Raw genomic sequence first — 15,395 nt, 5'->3', positions numbered from 1 at the left:
ACTTTTTAATACTATTTATGAGTTTTAATGTACTATTTCAACTATTTTGATCCCAAAACAGATCAAAATAGAATTTTGGATTTTTTTTTTATAGAAAAAGCGTACTCAATTCTCTGTATAATACTTTAAGGTGGCGTAGCGTGCTGTGACGGTAGTAGTGTTCCAAGTTGTTACAAAATTCCACTTGCGAAAAGAAAGAGACCGTTTCGTGTAATCGAAAAAGGGTAAAAGGGAGAGAGAAAAAGCTGATGGGTAATAGGCGTGAAATATGGGATTAGGATCGGGTCAAGAACCTCAGCCATAAGCAGCAAAATTCTAGAAGCTCACAACTTGAACATTGAAATCCAATAAAAAAAAAAAATCCTTAGCTACTCTTCCTCTTTTCCTTTTCGGTATTAGCTCTGTGATTTGATTTCTCAACAACCATTCGTCCCGCTCCTTTTTTTTTTTTTTATGTATTTGTTAAAAAGTTTTCTTTCCAACAACAACAACAACAACAAAATATACAAGGAGAGAGTACCAATTTCACCGTCAATCTGGTTGGTGATTTTCTTGATTACTCAAAAAAAAAAATGATTTGGTTTGTTATGTTGATTCTATTTTTATTTTAATATATAGGCTATCGAGAATTTGGGGTTGAGAAAAAAGGCGGCGATATTATCACCGAATCTGAATCCGACGGATCCTCAGGTGGTGTTGGAAAAAAGGGGCTCCGCCACGGAGTCAGACTGTTCGGTGGGGCTGGATTGCTTGCTGAGTATAGTGAGGGCTCTGGGGATGGGATCGTGTCTCTCCGGGGAGGGCGCTGCTGGCTCCCACGGCGGCGCCCTCCCTTATGCTTTGGCTGCGGCTGCGGCCTCGGCCGAGTCGGATGTGGGGGCTAACAAGCGAAGGAAGCCGGCCGCCGCCAAGAAAATGAAGAGGAACTGCTCGTTTGATGCCAAGATGGAGCTGTGGTTGCATAGAATTCCCAAGAGGTTGTTTGTGAATGGTTCCAGCGAGGTTGCTTGTTTGTTTAGTAAGCAGGGGAAGAAGGGGATCAATCAGGATGCTATGATTGTTTGGGAGGTTTGTTTTTCCTTTTGTGCGCTTTTATATATTTTGATCATTGTATGTATTTGTTCTCTAATTTTAGGACCCAGTTTGAATTTCAGGATTTTCAATGAAAGCATAGGAGAATAATTTGACTACCCAGTTTGAATTTAAGGATTTTCAATGAAAGCATAGTAGAATAATTTGACTAGATTGGTTGTTCTAACTTAGTTTGTGAACTAAGTAACCTTTTTTTTCTTTTTTTTTAATATAATTCAATAATTGGAGAGGGAGATTTGAAGTGGCAGTTGAGCTACAAAGCTCTTGGCTGAGTGGTTGAATAGGATATGTGATCTAGAGTGAACCCAAGGGATGGTGCGGTTGGCTGGGGACTGTGCTCTATGAAGCAGAGATCACTAGTTCAAATCTCATTTGGTGTGTCTTATTTATCAGCACTTTGAAAATGAGGTTGCTTATAAAAGTTACGTGTAGAAAAAAAAAGTCAAGTTTTATAAAAAAGTTGTACTTTGAAAAAGTTCGGTTTGAAACCGAGTTACCAAATGGGCACTTATAGATGATCTGGAGTGTTCTGTCATTGCACTTCTCGTTTTTCATGCTGTCATTGATGATCATAGCTCGACATTAAATGGCTCTTGGGTGTCTTTTAATCATGCCTCGTAAATGTTCTCTTTATTTCTTCATGAAAGTAGGTCTACGTATCTATATTGATTAGTTTTAAGCAAGTACTCTTCAAAAAGTCTGTTTATTTCATTTCATTAAAATGCTAGCGAGTTGTCCAACAGCTGGGATGTATAGTAATATTCATTTCTGCTTCATAATAATTTACTGTTTTTTCCTTTGATCACATGATTTCGTTATTGTTCACATCTATCATTTGAGAGAATTCTTTAATCTGAAATAAGGTTCATTTCATCTCTTTTTTCACCCGCAGAATTTTGGTTCAAAGGAAGACACAATATTGTGCGGTGTTTTTGATGGCCATGGTCCATTTGGCCATATGGTTGCAAAGAAAGTGCGGGATTCTCTTCCTTTAAAGTTGTGTGCTCAGTTGCAACTAAATAGTTTCCACAAGGATGGGCATGATGATATCATCAGTGGTGGCTTGGGAAGTCTGACCTCTGAAGAAAGTGCATTGACATCAACTGATGGGGAAGCTGGGATTCATAATCAAAATCACACTGATATAACAACAATGAGAGAGTCATTTCTGAAAGCATTTAAGGTTATGGATAAGGAACTCAAACTGCATCCTTCAATTGATTGCTATTGCAGTGGGACAACAGCAGTTACCCTGGTCAAGCAGGTAATTGATGAACATTACAACTTGGTCTTCTTGACCAGTGGTAAATAATTTTAGGTTTGTCTAATCATTTTCTTTTAATTATAGGGACGAGATCTTGTTGTCGGAAATGTTGGGGACTCTAGAGCTGTGTTGGGTACTAGAGATGAAGATGATTTTCTCATTGCAGTTCAGTTAACTGTAGACCTCAAACCAAATCTTCCAAGTATATATATATATCTCTCTCTCTCTCTCTCTCTTAAAAATGAAGTAGAGAAACATGATAATTTTAACTTCGGTCTGATGCCTTATTTTTATCAGAATATTGCATGTTACGATACTATGAGACTATGAGATCAAGATGTATGAAATTCAAAACAGTAATTGTTGCTTCTCCTTAAAAAAAATTAAAATTATTAGATATATTATAAATCCAAATAGAATAGTGCTTAGTCTTATTTTCACAATTGAGTTTAGATGAGAGAGTAATCTTTGGGGATTTAATCTGGCAATTGCCAAAATAATCATATAAAGAATCATGGTGATTTTTAGAAACCAGGGACAATGCATACATTGATGTTTTCTGGAACTTGATTTAACAGCTTCTGCAAGGTTTTAATCAACTGTCACGGTTAGCATCTATTGCTCTTGTAAAAAAAAAAAATGGTAATCCTGCATATGGTTTTTATTTTGTAGTTTCAAAAAAAACAGTTAATGGTGGCTCCAGATACTTTTAATGTCTGTTTTCTATGAAATCAATGTTTTTTTATTTTTCTTCTAGCAAAGAATTATATGAGGATGGGTTTTGGAATGTAAAATCTGAAAGACAAGATTCAAGGGATAAACATAACCTAGTAGCCTTCACCAAATTGAGTTAAAAAGCGAGCATGGACAATTTCACATCAATTTTGGGAAACTGGCTCTCCTAGTGTGTGCACTATAAAATTTTCATGTTCCAACACATGGATATATCAATGACTGCAATAGTGGTAAGGATGTAAAACAAAATTCTTTATTGATCCTGTTAGATGGTGTTCAGCAAGGAAAAGAAAGTCTATACAATTGAAGAGATATTTTTAGCAGTAAAGACTAATATATTACTATCTGTAGACCTTGACCATATTTGGGTGAAAGTTTTCTTATTACCCTATTTTATTGAAACTCAGTATTCATAAAAAAATATATATGAATTTTTTCCCAGCATTTTGCATAATAATTGATCATATATATATCCTAGCTAAATATGTTCATTCTTTTGCATATATGGTAATCTAATTGTGAAATATTATTCTTGTGTTTCTGCATGTGCATGTGAAACAAATATACGAACGGTTTTATGTTAAATTGACATGAACACGATCTCATAAATTTGATATGCATTTATATCTAACTAGCCTAACTGTGGTTGCTAGACTCACTCTACAATGTCTTTGTAAGTTCTAGTTATGGCTCCCTGATGTTTTCTTGACAAAAAGGGTTTTTTAATTATCAGTAAATATGAGGAGAAATGGATTAATGATATGGATGTGACTTTGTTTTTCAATATTTAATTATTTTTCTTTTACCATACAGAGGAAGCAGAGAGGATTAAGAAATATAAAGGGCGGGTCTTTGCCCTTCAGAATGAGCCTGAGGTTGCTCGAGTTTGGCTGCCCAACGCTAACTCCCCTGGTCTTGCTATGTCTCGGGCTTTTGGAGATTTTTGCCTCAAAGATTTTGGCTTGATCTCTGTCCCTGAAATATCTTATCATCAACTCACCGAGAAGGATGAATTTGTAGTATTGGCTACAGATGGGGTAGGAGATCAACTTGCTCTCTCTCTCTCTCTCTCTCTCTCTCTCTCTCTCTCTCTGCATACATGTATATGTTGTGGGTATGTGTTTGTGTGTGTGTATAATGTGACCTGCCTTTTATTGTTTAACCGAGGAAAATATATGCATGTATTAGAAATTGTATGATTTTCCTCGTTGACTGGTTATAATTTAATTGGTTGCTTTGTTTACTTGAAAAACTTATGAATTATCAAATCAATGTATCTCCCATGGTTTTCTTTTTCTTCAAAAATCGAACATATAGTGTTATGTTCAGATTGATTACGCATATAACCTTTTTGATGTTATACATATAAGGTTAAGGTTCTCTCCATCTTGCATTATGTTAGACTATTGCCATGCTAATCATAGTCTTTTGTTGTTGTCTTCATCTCATTGTTCAACAATAAATCCTTACAATTACTGTGTTGAATTCTATATTCTGCTCTGGGTTGAGAGCGTAGTTTCTTGTGTCTGGAGAATTTGTAATATCCCTTTTGTTGAATCCCACAATTCTTCTTTTCAACATTTAAAAGGGTGATAATGGGAGTTGGAAACCATTAGCATATATTATTCCTAATTACTGTATATACCATGAGCTGTAAGACAAACCTAAAATGGAGATGATTTCACCATCAAACCTCATAGCCAAGTGGTAGCTCTCCCCCCATTAGCATATATTTATAACAGAACTAATGCCATACCTATGAAGTTTTTGCTGAACTCTATGCATGAAAGATGGATAGTGAGCCTGATTGATTTGCATTGGAAGATCTTTTTATGTGGTGTTTTCTTCCTTTGTGACAGGTCTGGGATGTCCTATCAAACAAAGAAGTTGTTGAAATAGTGGCTTCTGCCCCACCATCTTCTGCGGCTCGAAAACTGGTTGAGTCAGCTAACAGAGCTTGGAAGTTCAAATGTCCATATGCTAAGGTCGATGACTGTGCTGTAGTTTGCCTATTCCTCAACTCAAGTTCAAACCATTACTCTGCTTCTACTCTCATACCCAATGGCACAGAGACATCAGTGAACCAATCTGGCATTGGAAATAAGAAAGATTTTTCCAAATCAGTTGACATGGACCATTCTGGTACCCTCTAGATTGCCGCATGGTTATAAGTTGGAGAGAAGGGAGTTTGTAGGCCTGTGTTGCAACTGCAGCAGCAGCCACCTACCTTTGAGCGGTATCCTTGGTGCACTTCTCTTCTCGGAAGCCATGTTGATTTGATTGAGCAGGTTTGGAAAACAAGGTCTCAAAAATAAAGGGGAAGATAATTTTTTTATGAATCTTTTCTGACATATAAACTATTGTCAATATTGTTTCCATTCTTTTTAGGGGTTTTATTAAGTTTATTTTCAAGAGGGAGGTTGACGCAGCCTTATTTTTGTGGCAGTGGTTATTTCCCCCTATCCCTCTATCAAGCATTGGTGATTTAGGAGTTTCTGTAAATCCAAGTTTTGGGGAGCTTTGTAATTAGTTCTTTGTCATTCAGGCTAGTGTGATTTTGGAAATTTCTTGGTGGCAGTTTCTGCTTTTGTGTTTGGAGGTCGACTTTTTGTTTGTAATTCTAGGGCCTTCTGCTTTGCTGTAATATGTAAAACTATTATGTTTGATTCTCTCTCCCTCTCTCTGTCTCTCTCTCTCTCTCTCTCTCTCTCTCATGTGGATCTATGCGCATGTGCCTTGATATGATTATATGGGGAATTTTTCGAAGGTTTATGTTAACTGATGTTCTTAAGGTAATTGTTTTTTTTAGGAAAATCCCTAAGGTAATTGTTAATAAATTATCTTAGAAAAGTTTTTATACTACTTTCAATGATAAATTTAAAAATTTGTCAAAATATAAATTGTTTTTTTTTTTTTTTTCATTTCTCATAAATAAATTTCTTAAAATGTTTTACTAACAAATGTTTTTAGGCATTCTTCAACTTTTCTCTTTTACAAATTACACAAGTTAGCACTAGTAAACATGATCTCTTGACTAAAATTGTCTTTTTGAAAAAGCTTCAAGCTATCAAAACTATTAACATCAAAATCGTGTTTATATGTATCTTGGAACTCGTGCATGGAGATAGGATCTCATACCAAGACACTTGAGTTGTCATAACAATGAGCAACGCTACCAAAAACGTCCTTTGAAGATGATCTTAACAGTGCTAATAATCGTGACAAACGTGTTCTTTGATGTTGAATAATCTGAGGGTGGGGTTGGATAGAGAGGTTGGCGTTTGCGTTTGGGATTTTCATGTTTCAACCTTTTTCTTTTCTTTTTTTTTTCTTCCTGCGCACAGATTTCAACCAGAGACATGGTGCATTGTTCATTACTGTGCGTGAATAGTAATCGCACAGTAGTGCACTGTTCATGCACTTTTCAGCTTTTTTTTTTTTAATTAAAAATGGGATCCGCGGTAATATACACACATTTAAAAATTATTTTGTTACAGTGTTTTCAGTTTTCAGTTTTCAACTGTATCCAAACGGACCCTGATGAGTCTATCATTGTTGAGTGGGACCACCATGATGAGCTTAGGATGATGGAGTAATATTAAGCATTCTTAGAGCACGAAAAATGATACTTTCTTATCTCACATTCATGCTACGGTCTACTTATTAAATTTATTTTAGGGTCTACAATGAATATGAGAGGAGAGCACATTTGCTTTGTACTCCAAGAATACTGAATATCTAAGAATTTTCCAAGGCATGTAGACCAAGGTTGCCTCAGCAGAAAAGTTAGAAGTTAGAACAATGTAGTGAAAATTTCAACATAATAGGAACAAGTTTTTTGTATGTTTCATTCCTTTGATATGGCCATCTCCGTTTACTTATATGGAATGCCTAAACATGGAATGCCTAAGGCATTTGTGTCTTACTGTTTCTCTTTAGGTTTGTAGACATGCCTAGACACTTACAAGTTATACCCACTATTTTTGGGTATTCTTAAGGAAAATGGGGACTAGATAACCTTTTATTCTTTAAAATTAAGGGGAAGTAAGACTAAAATGATTGTCAGATCAAGTAGCATTTAATGCGATCTTATTGTAGTAAGGATGCATTAAATACAACGTTAAAACAATAGTACATATCCCTTCATTCTCGATTATGTGAGGTTCACGTCATCCTATTTTACAGTCGGTAACTTTTAAGGTTATTCCTACTAGACAATGCCCAAAAAACTCTCAAAATATTTACTTGGCAATACCATCCAGATTGGCAGGGGCCTTATGATTGACGAGTAATTCTTAGGTACTCCCAGAGCACGGATAATGGTGCTCCTTCCTCTCACATTCATGGTGGGGCCTGCTCATTAAATTCATGGTGAGGTCTACCATGAATGTGAGAGGAGGGAGCACCATTTCACTATACTCCGGGAGTACCTAAGAATTTTCCATGATTGACAAGGCTTCCTTTGTCATACCGAGTCACACAGAGTAGTTAGGTTAATAGTTGTAGTAGACTTTTCAATGGTAAATGCATTCAAGTCGGATTGCTAGGTTGGCTAATGGGTTGTTACGTGCATTGGGCTTGAAGGCTCATTTATTGCTATAGTTGGGTCCAGGATCTTGGAACCCCAACACTAATACACTATCCATCAATTTTAAAATGAATGGATTGAACATTATACATCATCTATACTTTTAGGTAAATATTTATTTAGTAACAATAATCAGGTATTGTTCCTAATACTTCCCTATTAAAATTCAATCTTGTGAATTTTTTTTTCTCATTAGATGAAAGTGTATTTTTAGTTAAGTACTACCACATGACTAAATTAAGAGAGAAATCTAAGGAACAACACCTAAGAGCATCCGCATCAGTAGATGCAAAAATTTTGTAAATTTGCACGGAAAAGACCTACTTTTTCTATTTTACACTCTTATTTTTACAAAACACCCACATCAGTTTATCTATTAGACATTTAGTTAAATAAAATATTTATCTTTACCCACCATCAACGATCAATCCACACCCACCATCAACCCACCCAGCCACCATCATCAACCACCATCACCCCAAACCCACTGATCAAACAGAAAATTCAAAACTGATCAAACAAAAAATTAAAAAGGATCAAAGGTGAGTGAGATCGTATCGGTGAGTGAGCTTCGGAGATTGTTTCAGTAAGTGAGCTTCGGCGAGAGTGAGGATGGACTGATCATATCGGTGAGGCTGGACTGATCGGTGAGAATGAGGTTGGACTGATCAGTGGACTGAGGGACCAGAGATAAAAAGAGAGAGAGGTGAAAGTGAGAAGATGAAAATGAAAATGAGAGAGTGAGGTGAAGGAGAGAGAAAAAAAAATGTAAAATATTAAATGCAAGAGCTACAGTAACCATGCATATATGCACGGTTACTGTAGCACTTGTGCATAAATGCATAATTTTACACCCACTGATGTGGGTATTTTTTTGGTCAAAATGTGTAAAATGAAGTGTTTTTTCTATTATACAAGACTTTGCATCCATTGATGTGGATGCTCTAAGTATTGTATTTAAGTTTTGCCCATACTTTTAATAAATATATCAAATTACAACTTACCTACCTGTAGTTTGAAATTTGACAATGTATCCATCCGAAGTTTAACCGAAATTTAAGTTGCCTATTTATAGTTTGAAATCTCATGATGCAAGTATTCCACTTAATTCTTTTTATTTTATTTTATTTTGTATTTTTATGTTTTTTGTGTTTTTGGAAGAGAGAAACATAAAAGTGAAGCAAAATCGCATATTAGCCATGTTTTTAACAGAGGTGGGTTAAAGAAATCTAATGAAACTAACCTTAGATGGGTAAAGCATTAAATTTCAAACCACAAATAGCAAACTTAAATTTCGATCAAACCATATATGAGTTAGTTGTAATTTTCCCTAAATGATAAATATCATAATGGTGGTAGTCAATATTTCTTAAAATTTTATTGACGTGGTTTTATCCATTTCATTCATTTTGAAAAGGATAGATCAGATTTTAGAAATTGGACTTACCTTAAGAACTCTATAAATAATCTAAGTTTGAAGTGATCAGAAGGGAGGACGCTTGTTAGCAAGAACAGAGGGATGTAGCCAATGGAGCCTTGCCATGTGTTCAAATAAGTTAAGTGTCTACGTCGACTTTAGTTCATTCGGGTTAAGTTCTTGAAAGTTGAAACCCGACAACTACTTCAAATTCAGATGATTACAATTTTAAAAAATGCTATTTTTGATCAAATTAGTCCTTGAACTAAATCGGATTTTGTTGTTTTATTGAATGATTTAAAATCGTATAAGCCTATTTCATTGTCTGTTCCTTCACTAAATTTCTTACTTAGGCCAAAAAAAGAAAAAGAAAATGTGACCCAAAGCGACCTCAGGAAGTAAACTCGTGGCTTAATATATGCCATAAACTCAAGATTTGATGATCTATCTCAAACTCTCAATTAAATTTGGCATAATTTGATGTTAAAAAAACAAAAATAAAGAAATAGAATTAATAATAATAAAATTAAATAAATATTGAAGGACTTACTAATATTTTGAACTTTAGAGGAATATTTAAAAGAGTTAATTATTTTAAAATCTTTCATTTTTCATTTAAAATGTTTAATGGTGTTAAGTGGCCATGTCATGCTTCCCTGGCCTCCAGTGGCTCCCTAATTGGGCTCCCGGTGCTCAGCATTGCTTCAACAACGTCCAACGGTCACTTTGGTAAAGCTTAGATTACGTGTTGCCTAATTTGGGAATGAGAATGGGGAGATTACATGTAACAAAACTCATTCAATTATACAATAAAGCTATGCGTCTAATATTTTTACCATAGTAAACCGGAGCCTAGGTGCCAAATTATCCATAGTAAATTTTAAAAAAAAAAAATTGATATCAGTGGTGAGCCAAAATGAAAACTTAGGTTTTTTTTTGCATGAAATTGTTATGCCCTTAACAATACTCACAATCGTGGACATCTTTGTTAATGAATCCTCTAAATTCACATGTTAAGGACTTAAGGTGTATTTAATACTCCATTAAATAAAACTATATATATAAATAAAAATAAAGTCAAATTGTGCACAAATATCCACACAAAAAAAAAAGCACACTGTATAATATAATTGCGCATGTGAACACATGAATTATTTACAAATGTATTTACTTTTGGAAAAAATGTGCGCTATAATTTATAATTGAACATTTACTATTCCTTAAATGCAATAGATAAAATTAATTACAAATATTTGGGTAAATTATTTTTTAAACATTAGAGTATTTGGTATATATTATTTAAACCTTAAGCTTTTAAAATGTTTCTTTTCAACCTCAACGTTGTTTAAAAAAAAATTATATTTTACTACTTAAAACTATACCCTATGTTACACTTTACACTCTAAACTTTTCAAATGCATGTTTAGCACCCTAAACTATAACCCTTGTTACTAGGAGTGTTCACCAAAATGCACAAACTTCAAAAATTGAACTAAAACCACCCGTAAAATGGGCATAACCAACTGCATCTTAAGTAACCGCACCACATGGTGCAGTGTATTTTAAGATTTTATAATAAGAAAACCATATAAACTGCACTGCACTACACTGCACTGCATCGTAAGTAACTGCATTGCATCGTAAGTAACCGCACCACATGGTGCAGTGTAGTTTACTGTTTTATAATAAGAAAACCGCATAAACCACACCGCACCCTCTCTCTGTATATTAATATTTATTTATTTATTTTTAATATGAAATATATTATTAATAGTTTAATATCCCTAGTTTTCACCCAAAAAAAAAAGTATAATAACCCTAGCAAGTGTTACTTAGGGAAAGCTAGCCCAAAATAAAGAAAAACTAACTCAATAGTTTAAAACTTAGCCCAAAACAAAAGGAAAATTTAGTTTTTGGCTAGGCAGGAAAAGCCCAAAATTTGAAAAATATATCGGTTTTAAACTGCATCTTATATACCGCACCACACATGTGACTACAAAAATGAGATGCATTGCAGTCGTGGTTTTAACTAAACTCTAAACCGCACAGCACCACGCCACAATGTGACCACAAAAATGAAATGCGGCGCAGTTATTCAAAGTTTAGGGAGTAAATCGTAATCAGGAATATAGTTTAGAGTGGTAAAGTGTAATTTAATTTTTTTTTTTTAAGCATTGAGAAGAAGGACAATTAGGTTTTTTCACATGGTGTCATATTTTTCCTTCAAAGTTAACAGTAAAATTGATATTGGGTTACAAAGTGTAATAAGAATCATAATTTATGACGCACAACGTGTATTCAAAAAGTTTATGTTGCACAGTGTAATCAGGGGTATAGTTTTGGGGAAATTACACTTTCTGAACTTTTTTTTTTAGTATTTCTTTTAAAACAGTAAGGAGAAAAAACACTCAAAGTTAAAAATTGAATAATACAAAAATCCTTAAATTTATAATCCGGTAATTAATTTTCATAGTCTATTAGTTCATTAATTCTAAAATAGAAAAAAAGAAAATGTGTATATGCATATGTATACACACACATCTATAAAAATAACTAGAATAATATATATATATATATATAAAATAGGAATAAAATAACATACTATGTAAAGAAATAAAGGCAAATAATTAGGGATAAGACTTGTAATAAACTTACGGAAAAACTATTCATCATTAATAGTAGATCCGACACTAAAAAGATTTATATTTGTGAAGAGTAGACGAATGTCCTAAGCATTTTTGATGCGAACCTCAATCGACACGCTTTGAGACCCAACAAAAATATTGGAATATTTAACCCAGGAAAGCTAAAAATCAGATTTATGATAGAAACCCTGACCCAACGTTTATAATTGAAACGCGAACCAAAGGTATACGTTGACCTTGACCCAATGATTATAAAGAATCACGAACCAAAGGTATAAAGTTTGAACGCCACAAGGAAGAATCCTTGATAAGTTCACAGTTCTTGAAGAACCAAAAGAGAGCAAAGCCTCACCTTTTCTGAATTTTATTCAATAATATTCTATGAAAAACGTTTACAGACTTAAGGCCTATTTAAGGGCTCCATAAAACTTGACAGACAAGAAAATATATTCTAAAATAACTCCTAATTGATACCTTACCATATCTGGAATCAAATTTGACCTAAAAAGCATTAAATGCACCTAAAAACAAGGAATTAAATCACCTAAACCTAAAATAACGTTTTTACATAAAAATACCAAAAATAATAAATTACAATAATTAAACAGTAAATTGTGTCCTCATCAATTTTCATCAATAATATAGAACATATAATTAAATTTTGTACACAAACATATATTGAAATAGGTCAATGAAAAAATGAAAATTAATAATTAATAATAGATGCTTGGCCAACAGGTCAGGTTGGTCAAATCTAAGTTTGTGTTAGCCATGGTTTTAAAAACCGAACCGAGAGTCAAACCGTTTTTTTCAAAATTTTCGTTTTTTGACCGGTTTTTCCCAATTTTTGACCAGTTTTTCGGTTTTTGACCGGTTTTGAGACATTTAACCAGACCGGACTGCACCGGTTTTCCCGGTTGGACCTGTCGGTCCGGTCCGGTTTTTAAAACAATGGTGTTAGCCGATCAACCCAAGTCAAACTTAGGTATTGGTATAAATAAATAAGACTAAAACAAGCTACTTTTCTTATGAGTATACCCTTTTTTGGTTCAAGTCCAATTTTACTATGTCTAAAAGTTTATTTGAGGAACTAATTGGTAATAGGGTAGTTCCGCATCATCTTTTAATGCGAATCTATTTTTTCTTGATGCATTTACTTGTTACTTATATATATTAAGTGCACCAAGAAGAGAACCACGTCAACAATGTCTATTGGTCTCCCACCACGTGTTTTAATTTAATGATTAAAATCATAATCACACAATTGGTGGAAGTTAAAAAGACCAAAATACCATCCCTAGATCCAACTATGAACCACTCATGGTAAACCACCTCCAAAAGTGAGTGGTGGCACCGAAGAAATGGGTGGTTCCATTTCCTTCAACAGTTTCCCCTAGAACGTTTAGCTATGCATCCTCTTGTTCTTAGCACCCTCAAGGATCTGCACCTTTAAACAATTTCAAAAAGACGCCAAGTCAACATGTGCCACAATCTGGGTAGGGTATCTTGGTCTTTTTAAACATTTGTTGGTTGTGTGATTATGATCTGAGTCATTAAATTAAAACAGACGACATTTTTTTCATTGGGTGGTAGAAATAATGGACACTATTTAACGTGGTCCTTCAAGTCTATTGAATAATTTCTGGGTGTCATCAGAGGCATTAACACAAAAAAGCCTAAAAGGTAGGGAAAGAAAATTGTCACACCGTAACACATGGCTTGTCTAGGTACGTCTCACTCGCCACCCTCTCCCCAATTTTGGTATGGCTGAGCTATAGGCTATAGCATGTGGCTGGCCTCTGATTCTGACAATGTATGTGTGTGTGTGTGTGTGTGTGTGTTCGTGAGAGAGAGAGAGAGAGATGTATGTGAATATAACACACAAAAGTCTGCTATGGCAGAAATGCAAAAAATTTCTTGGGCTGTTTTGGGTTCTGACTTACCCATGTGCCTGAGTTTGTTTGGTAGGGAAGTGAGTGCGTACGTCTTTCACTTTCTGGTTCCCTCTCACTTCACACTCAGAGTAACAACTTTTTCTCTTCTCCTTGCATGTGACTCTCTTGATGAGACCTTCCCACAACCACAAAAAACTGGTTCTAAATTCTCTCTAATTAGCTCTATATAACAAGCCAATGCAGCCTCCTAAGCTCTTCCCTCCTCCATACTCTCTGCAATACTGATAATGCAAAGCCAATCAGCTGCTTCCAAGCTTCTCTTCGCCTTCCTTACTTTCTCCTGTCTCTTATACCATGGTCTCTCTCTCTCCCTCTCTCTCTCGGACACATACACATTAACAAGCATACACAATTTTTTATTTTTTTATTTTTTATATATTATTATGTTAAAAGCTAATGGGACTATAAACTAATATTGCAGGGTTAGGAGCAAAGTGTACAGCCAATGCTCCCACAGTGCAACAGACTCAGGTGGGGTTCGGTGAGCCTCCAAAATTCATGGTGGATGTGCACAACAACTGCCCTATGTGCCCAATTATCAATATACATTTGAACTGTGGAAACTTTCCTCAAACTCTTGTCAATCCCAGGCTGCTCAAAGTGCTAGGCTATGATGACTGTGTCGTCAACAGTGGGTTGCCCTTGGCACCCTTGCAAAAATTTTCATTCAACTACACTCATCAAAAGCTTCTAATGCACCCTACAACCTGGTATTTCCAGTGCGAGTGACAGGCTGCTCTACCTGCCAGTTACTATGTCTTAACATATTTTCATTTTCTCCACTTTCTCTTCTATTTGCCTTTTTGTCTTTGCCCTCTCTTTTGTTTCTATTATATTTGGAATGAATGACCGAGTTCTACAATTTGTCAACAAGAAAGACAATGGTTGTGTGCTTGTCTTAAGCGGTAAAAGGCAGAGAATTTTCTTGTGACAAATGCATCGTAGGTGTTCATTTGAACCCTCAGTTAAAGATCAAACAAAAAGCATAACAAAGTGACATTATGCAGAATTGAAACGTTAAAAGGAGAATCAATTGATGTATGTGTGAGAGAGAGATTATAGTAGAGTAGTGCAATTATCAGTGCCAAAAGTGGGCTTCAAATTACAAGGAAAAGACACCAGAGGTATGATTTCAAATATACAATTCCACTCAACCTTAATATCCAAGATAATTGGGATCACCTTTAATCCTTGTCTCGTTCCGTCCTATCTAAAACAATCTCCCCAGTTACCTCTCTCACAGTTATGTCTTTTCTTATAGCCTGTACTCATTGTAAAGAAATTCTACATCAATTAGCATAGGACATGATATAAATGTACATTGTTGAGTTTTGCCACCGGTGCCAAGCTTCTGAATTAGATGTTCTAACGTGGTATTAAGGTCCAATTTAATTTTTTCGAACACGTCACATATTAGGCCTGTGGCCCATGACCTCTAGGCCGAATGACATCTCATAGTATTTGCCCCATTTAAAAAAAAAAGTTATGATTTAAATTTTATAATAGATTTAGCTTGATAAACATGTTGGTTCAAGTTCCAGATTTGAACTGAAAAGTTGACTAAAAAGCAGCTAACAGTCCTACTGCCCAACCATTTTCTATTTTTAAAACATATTCTAGCAAATTAACTGGCACGAGTCTAATTTTGCTAGGTCTAATTGAGAACAAATATTAGTGGACTAATTTTGCTAGGTCTAAT

At 34.8% G+C, this 15,395-nt stretch overlaps 2 protein-coding genes across 3 annotated transcripts; both read left to right on the top strand.

Annotated features, from left to right (window-relative positions):
- The first annotated feature begins 262 nt into the window (after positions 1 to 262).
- On the top strand, positions 263 to 5,760 carry LOC142631202 (putative protein phosphatase 2C 33). Of its 2 annotated transcripts, none has more exons than XM_075805307.1 (6): positions 263 to 539; positions 619 to 1,068; positions 1,985 to 2,356; positions 2,441 to 2,558; positions 3,905 to 4,128; positions 4,951 to 5,760. In XM_075805307.1, the coding sequence occupies exons 2-6, from the start codon at positions 778 to 780 to the stop codon at positions 5,242 to 5,244; spliced, it is 1,299 nt and encodes a 432-aa protein (XP_075661422.1). In that variant the 5' UTR covers positions 263 to 539; positions 619 to 777; the 3' UTR covers positions 5,245 to 5,760. The 2 variants fall into 2 exon arrangements, with proteins under 2 accessions (XP_075661422.1, XP_075661423.1); XM_075805308.1 differs by lacking the exon at positions 263 to 539 and having other exon boundaries at positions 675 to 790; positions 828 to 1,068.
- Positions 5,761 to 13,805: 8,045 nt separating this feature from the next.
- LOC142631064 (uncharacterized protein At1g05835) lies at positions 13,806 to 14,578 on the top strand. The gene is made up of 2 exons (XM_075805137.1): positions 13,806 to 13,993; positions 14,118 to 14,578. The coding sequence occupies exons 1-2, from the start codon at positions 13,924 to 13,926 to the stop codon at positions 14,423 to 14,425; spliced, it is 378 nt and encodes a 125-aa protein (XP_075661252.1). The 5' UTR covers positions 13,806 to 13,923; the 3' UTR covers positions 14,426 to 14,578.
- Positions 14,579 to 15,395: the final 817 nt, after the last annotated feature.

Source organism: Castanea sativa, chromosome 4 (genome assembly GCF_040712315.1).
Source record: "Castanea sativa cultivar Marrone di Chiusa Pesio chromosome 4, ASM4071231v1".
NCBI classification, from domain to species: Eukaryota; Viridiplantae; Streptophyta; class Magnoliopsida; order Fagales; family Fagaceae; genus Castanea; species Castanea sativa.
Note: the sequence above shows the minus strand (reverse complement) of the source record. Positions and strands in the feature narration are given on the sequence as shown.

Coding starts and splice junctions, on each gene's coding strand:
- LOC142631202 (XM_075805307.1), top strand. CDS start 778: ATGGGATCGTGTCTCTCCGGGGAGGGCGCTGCTGGCTCCCACGGCGGC. Junction 1,069..1,984: donor ATGCTATGATTGTTTGGGAG/GTTTGTTTTTCC, acceptor TTTCACCCGCAG/AATTTTGGTTCAAAGGAAGA. Junction 4,129..4,950: donor TAGTATTGGCTACAGATGGG/GTAGGAGATCAA, acceptor CCTTTGTGACAG/GTCTGGGATGTCCTATCAAA.
- LOC142631064 (XM_075805137.1), top strand. CDS start 13,924: ATGCAAAGCCAATCAGCTGCTTCCAAGCTTCTCTTCGCCTTCCTTACT. Junction 13,994..14,117: donor CTCCTGTCTCTTATACCATG/GTCTCTCTCTCT, acceptor CTAATATTGCAG/GGTTAGGAGCAAAGTGTACA.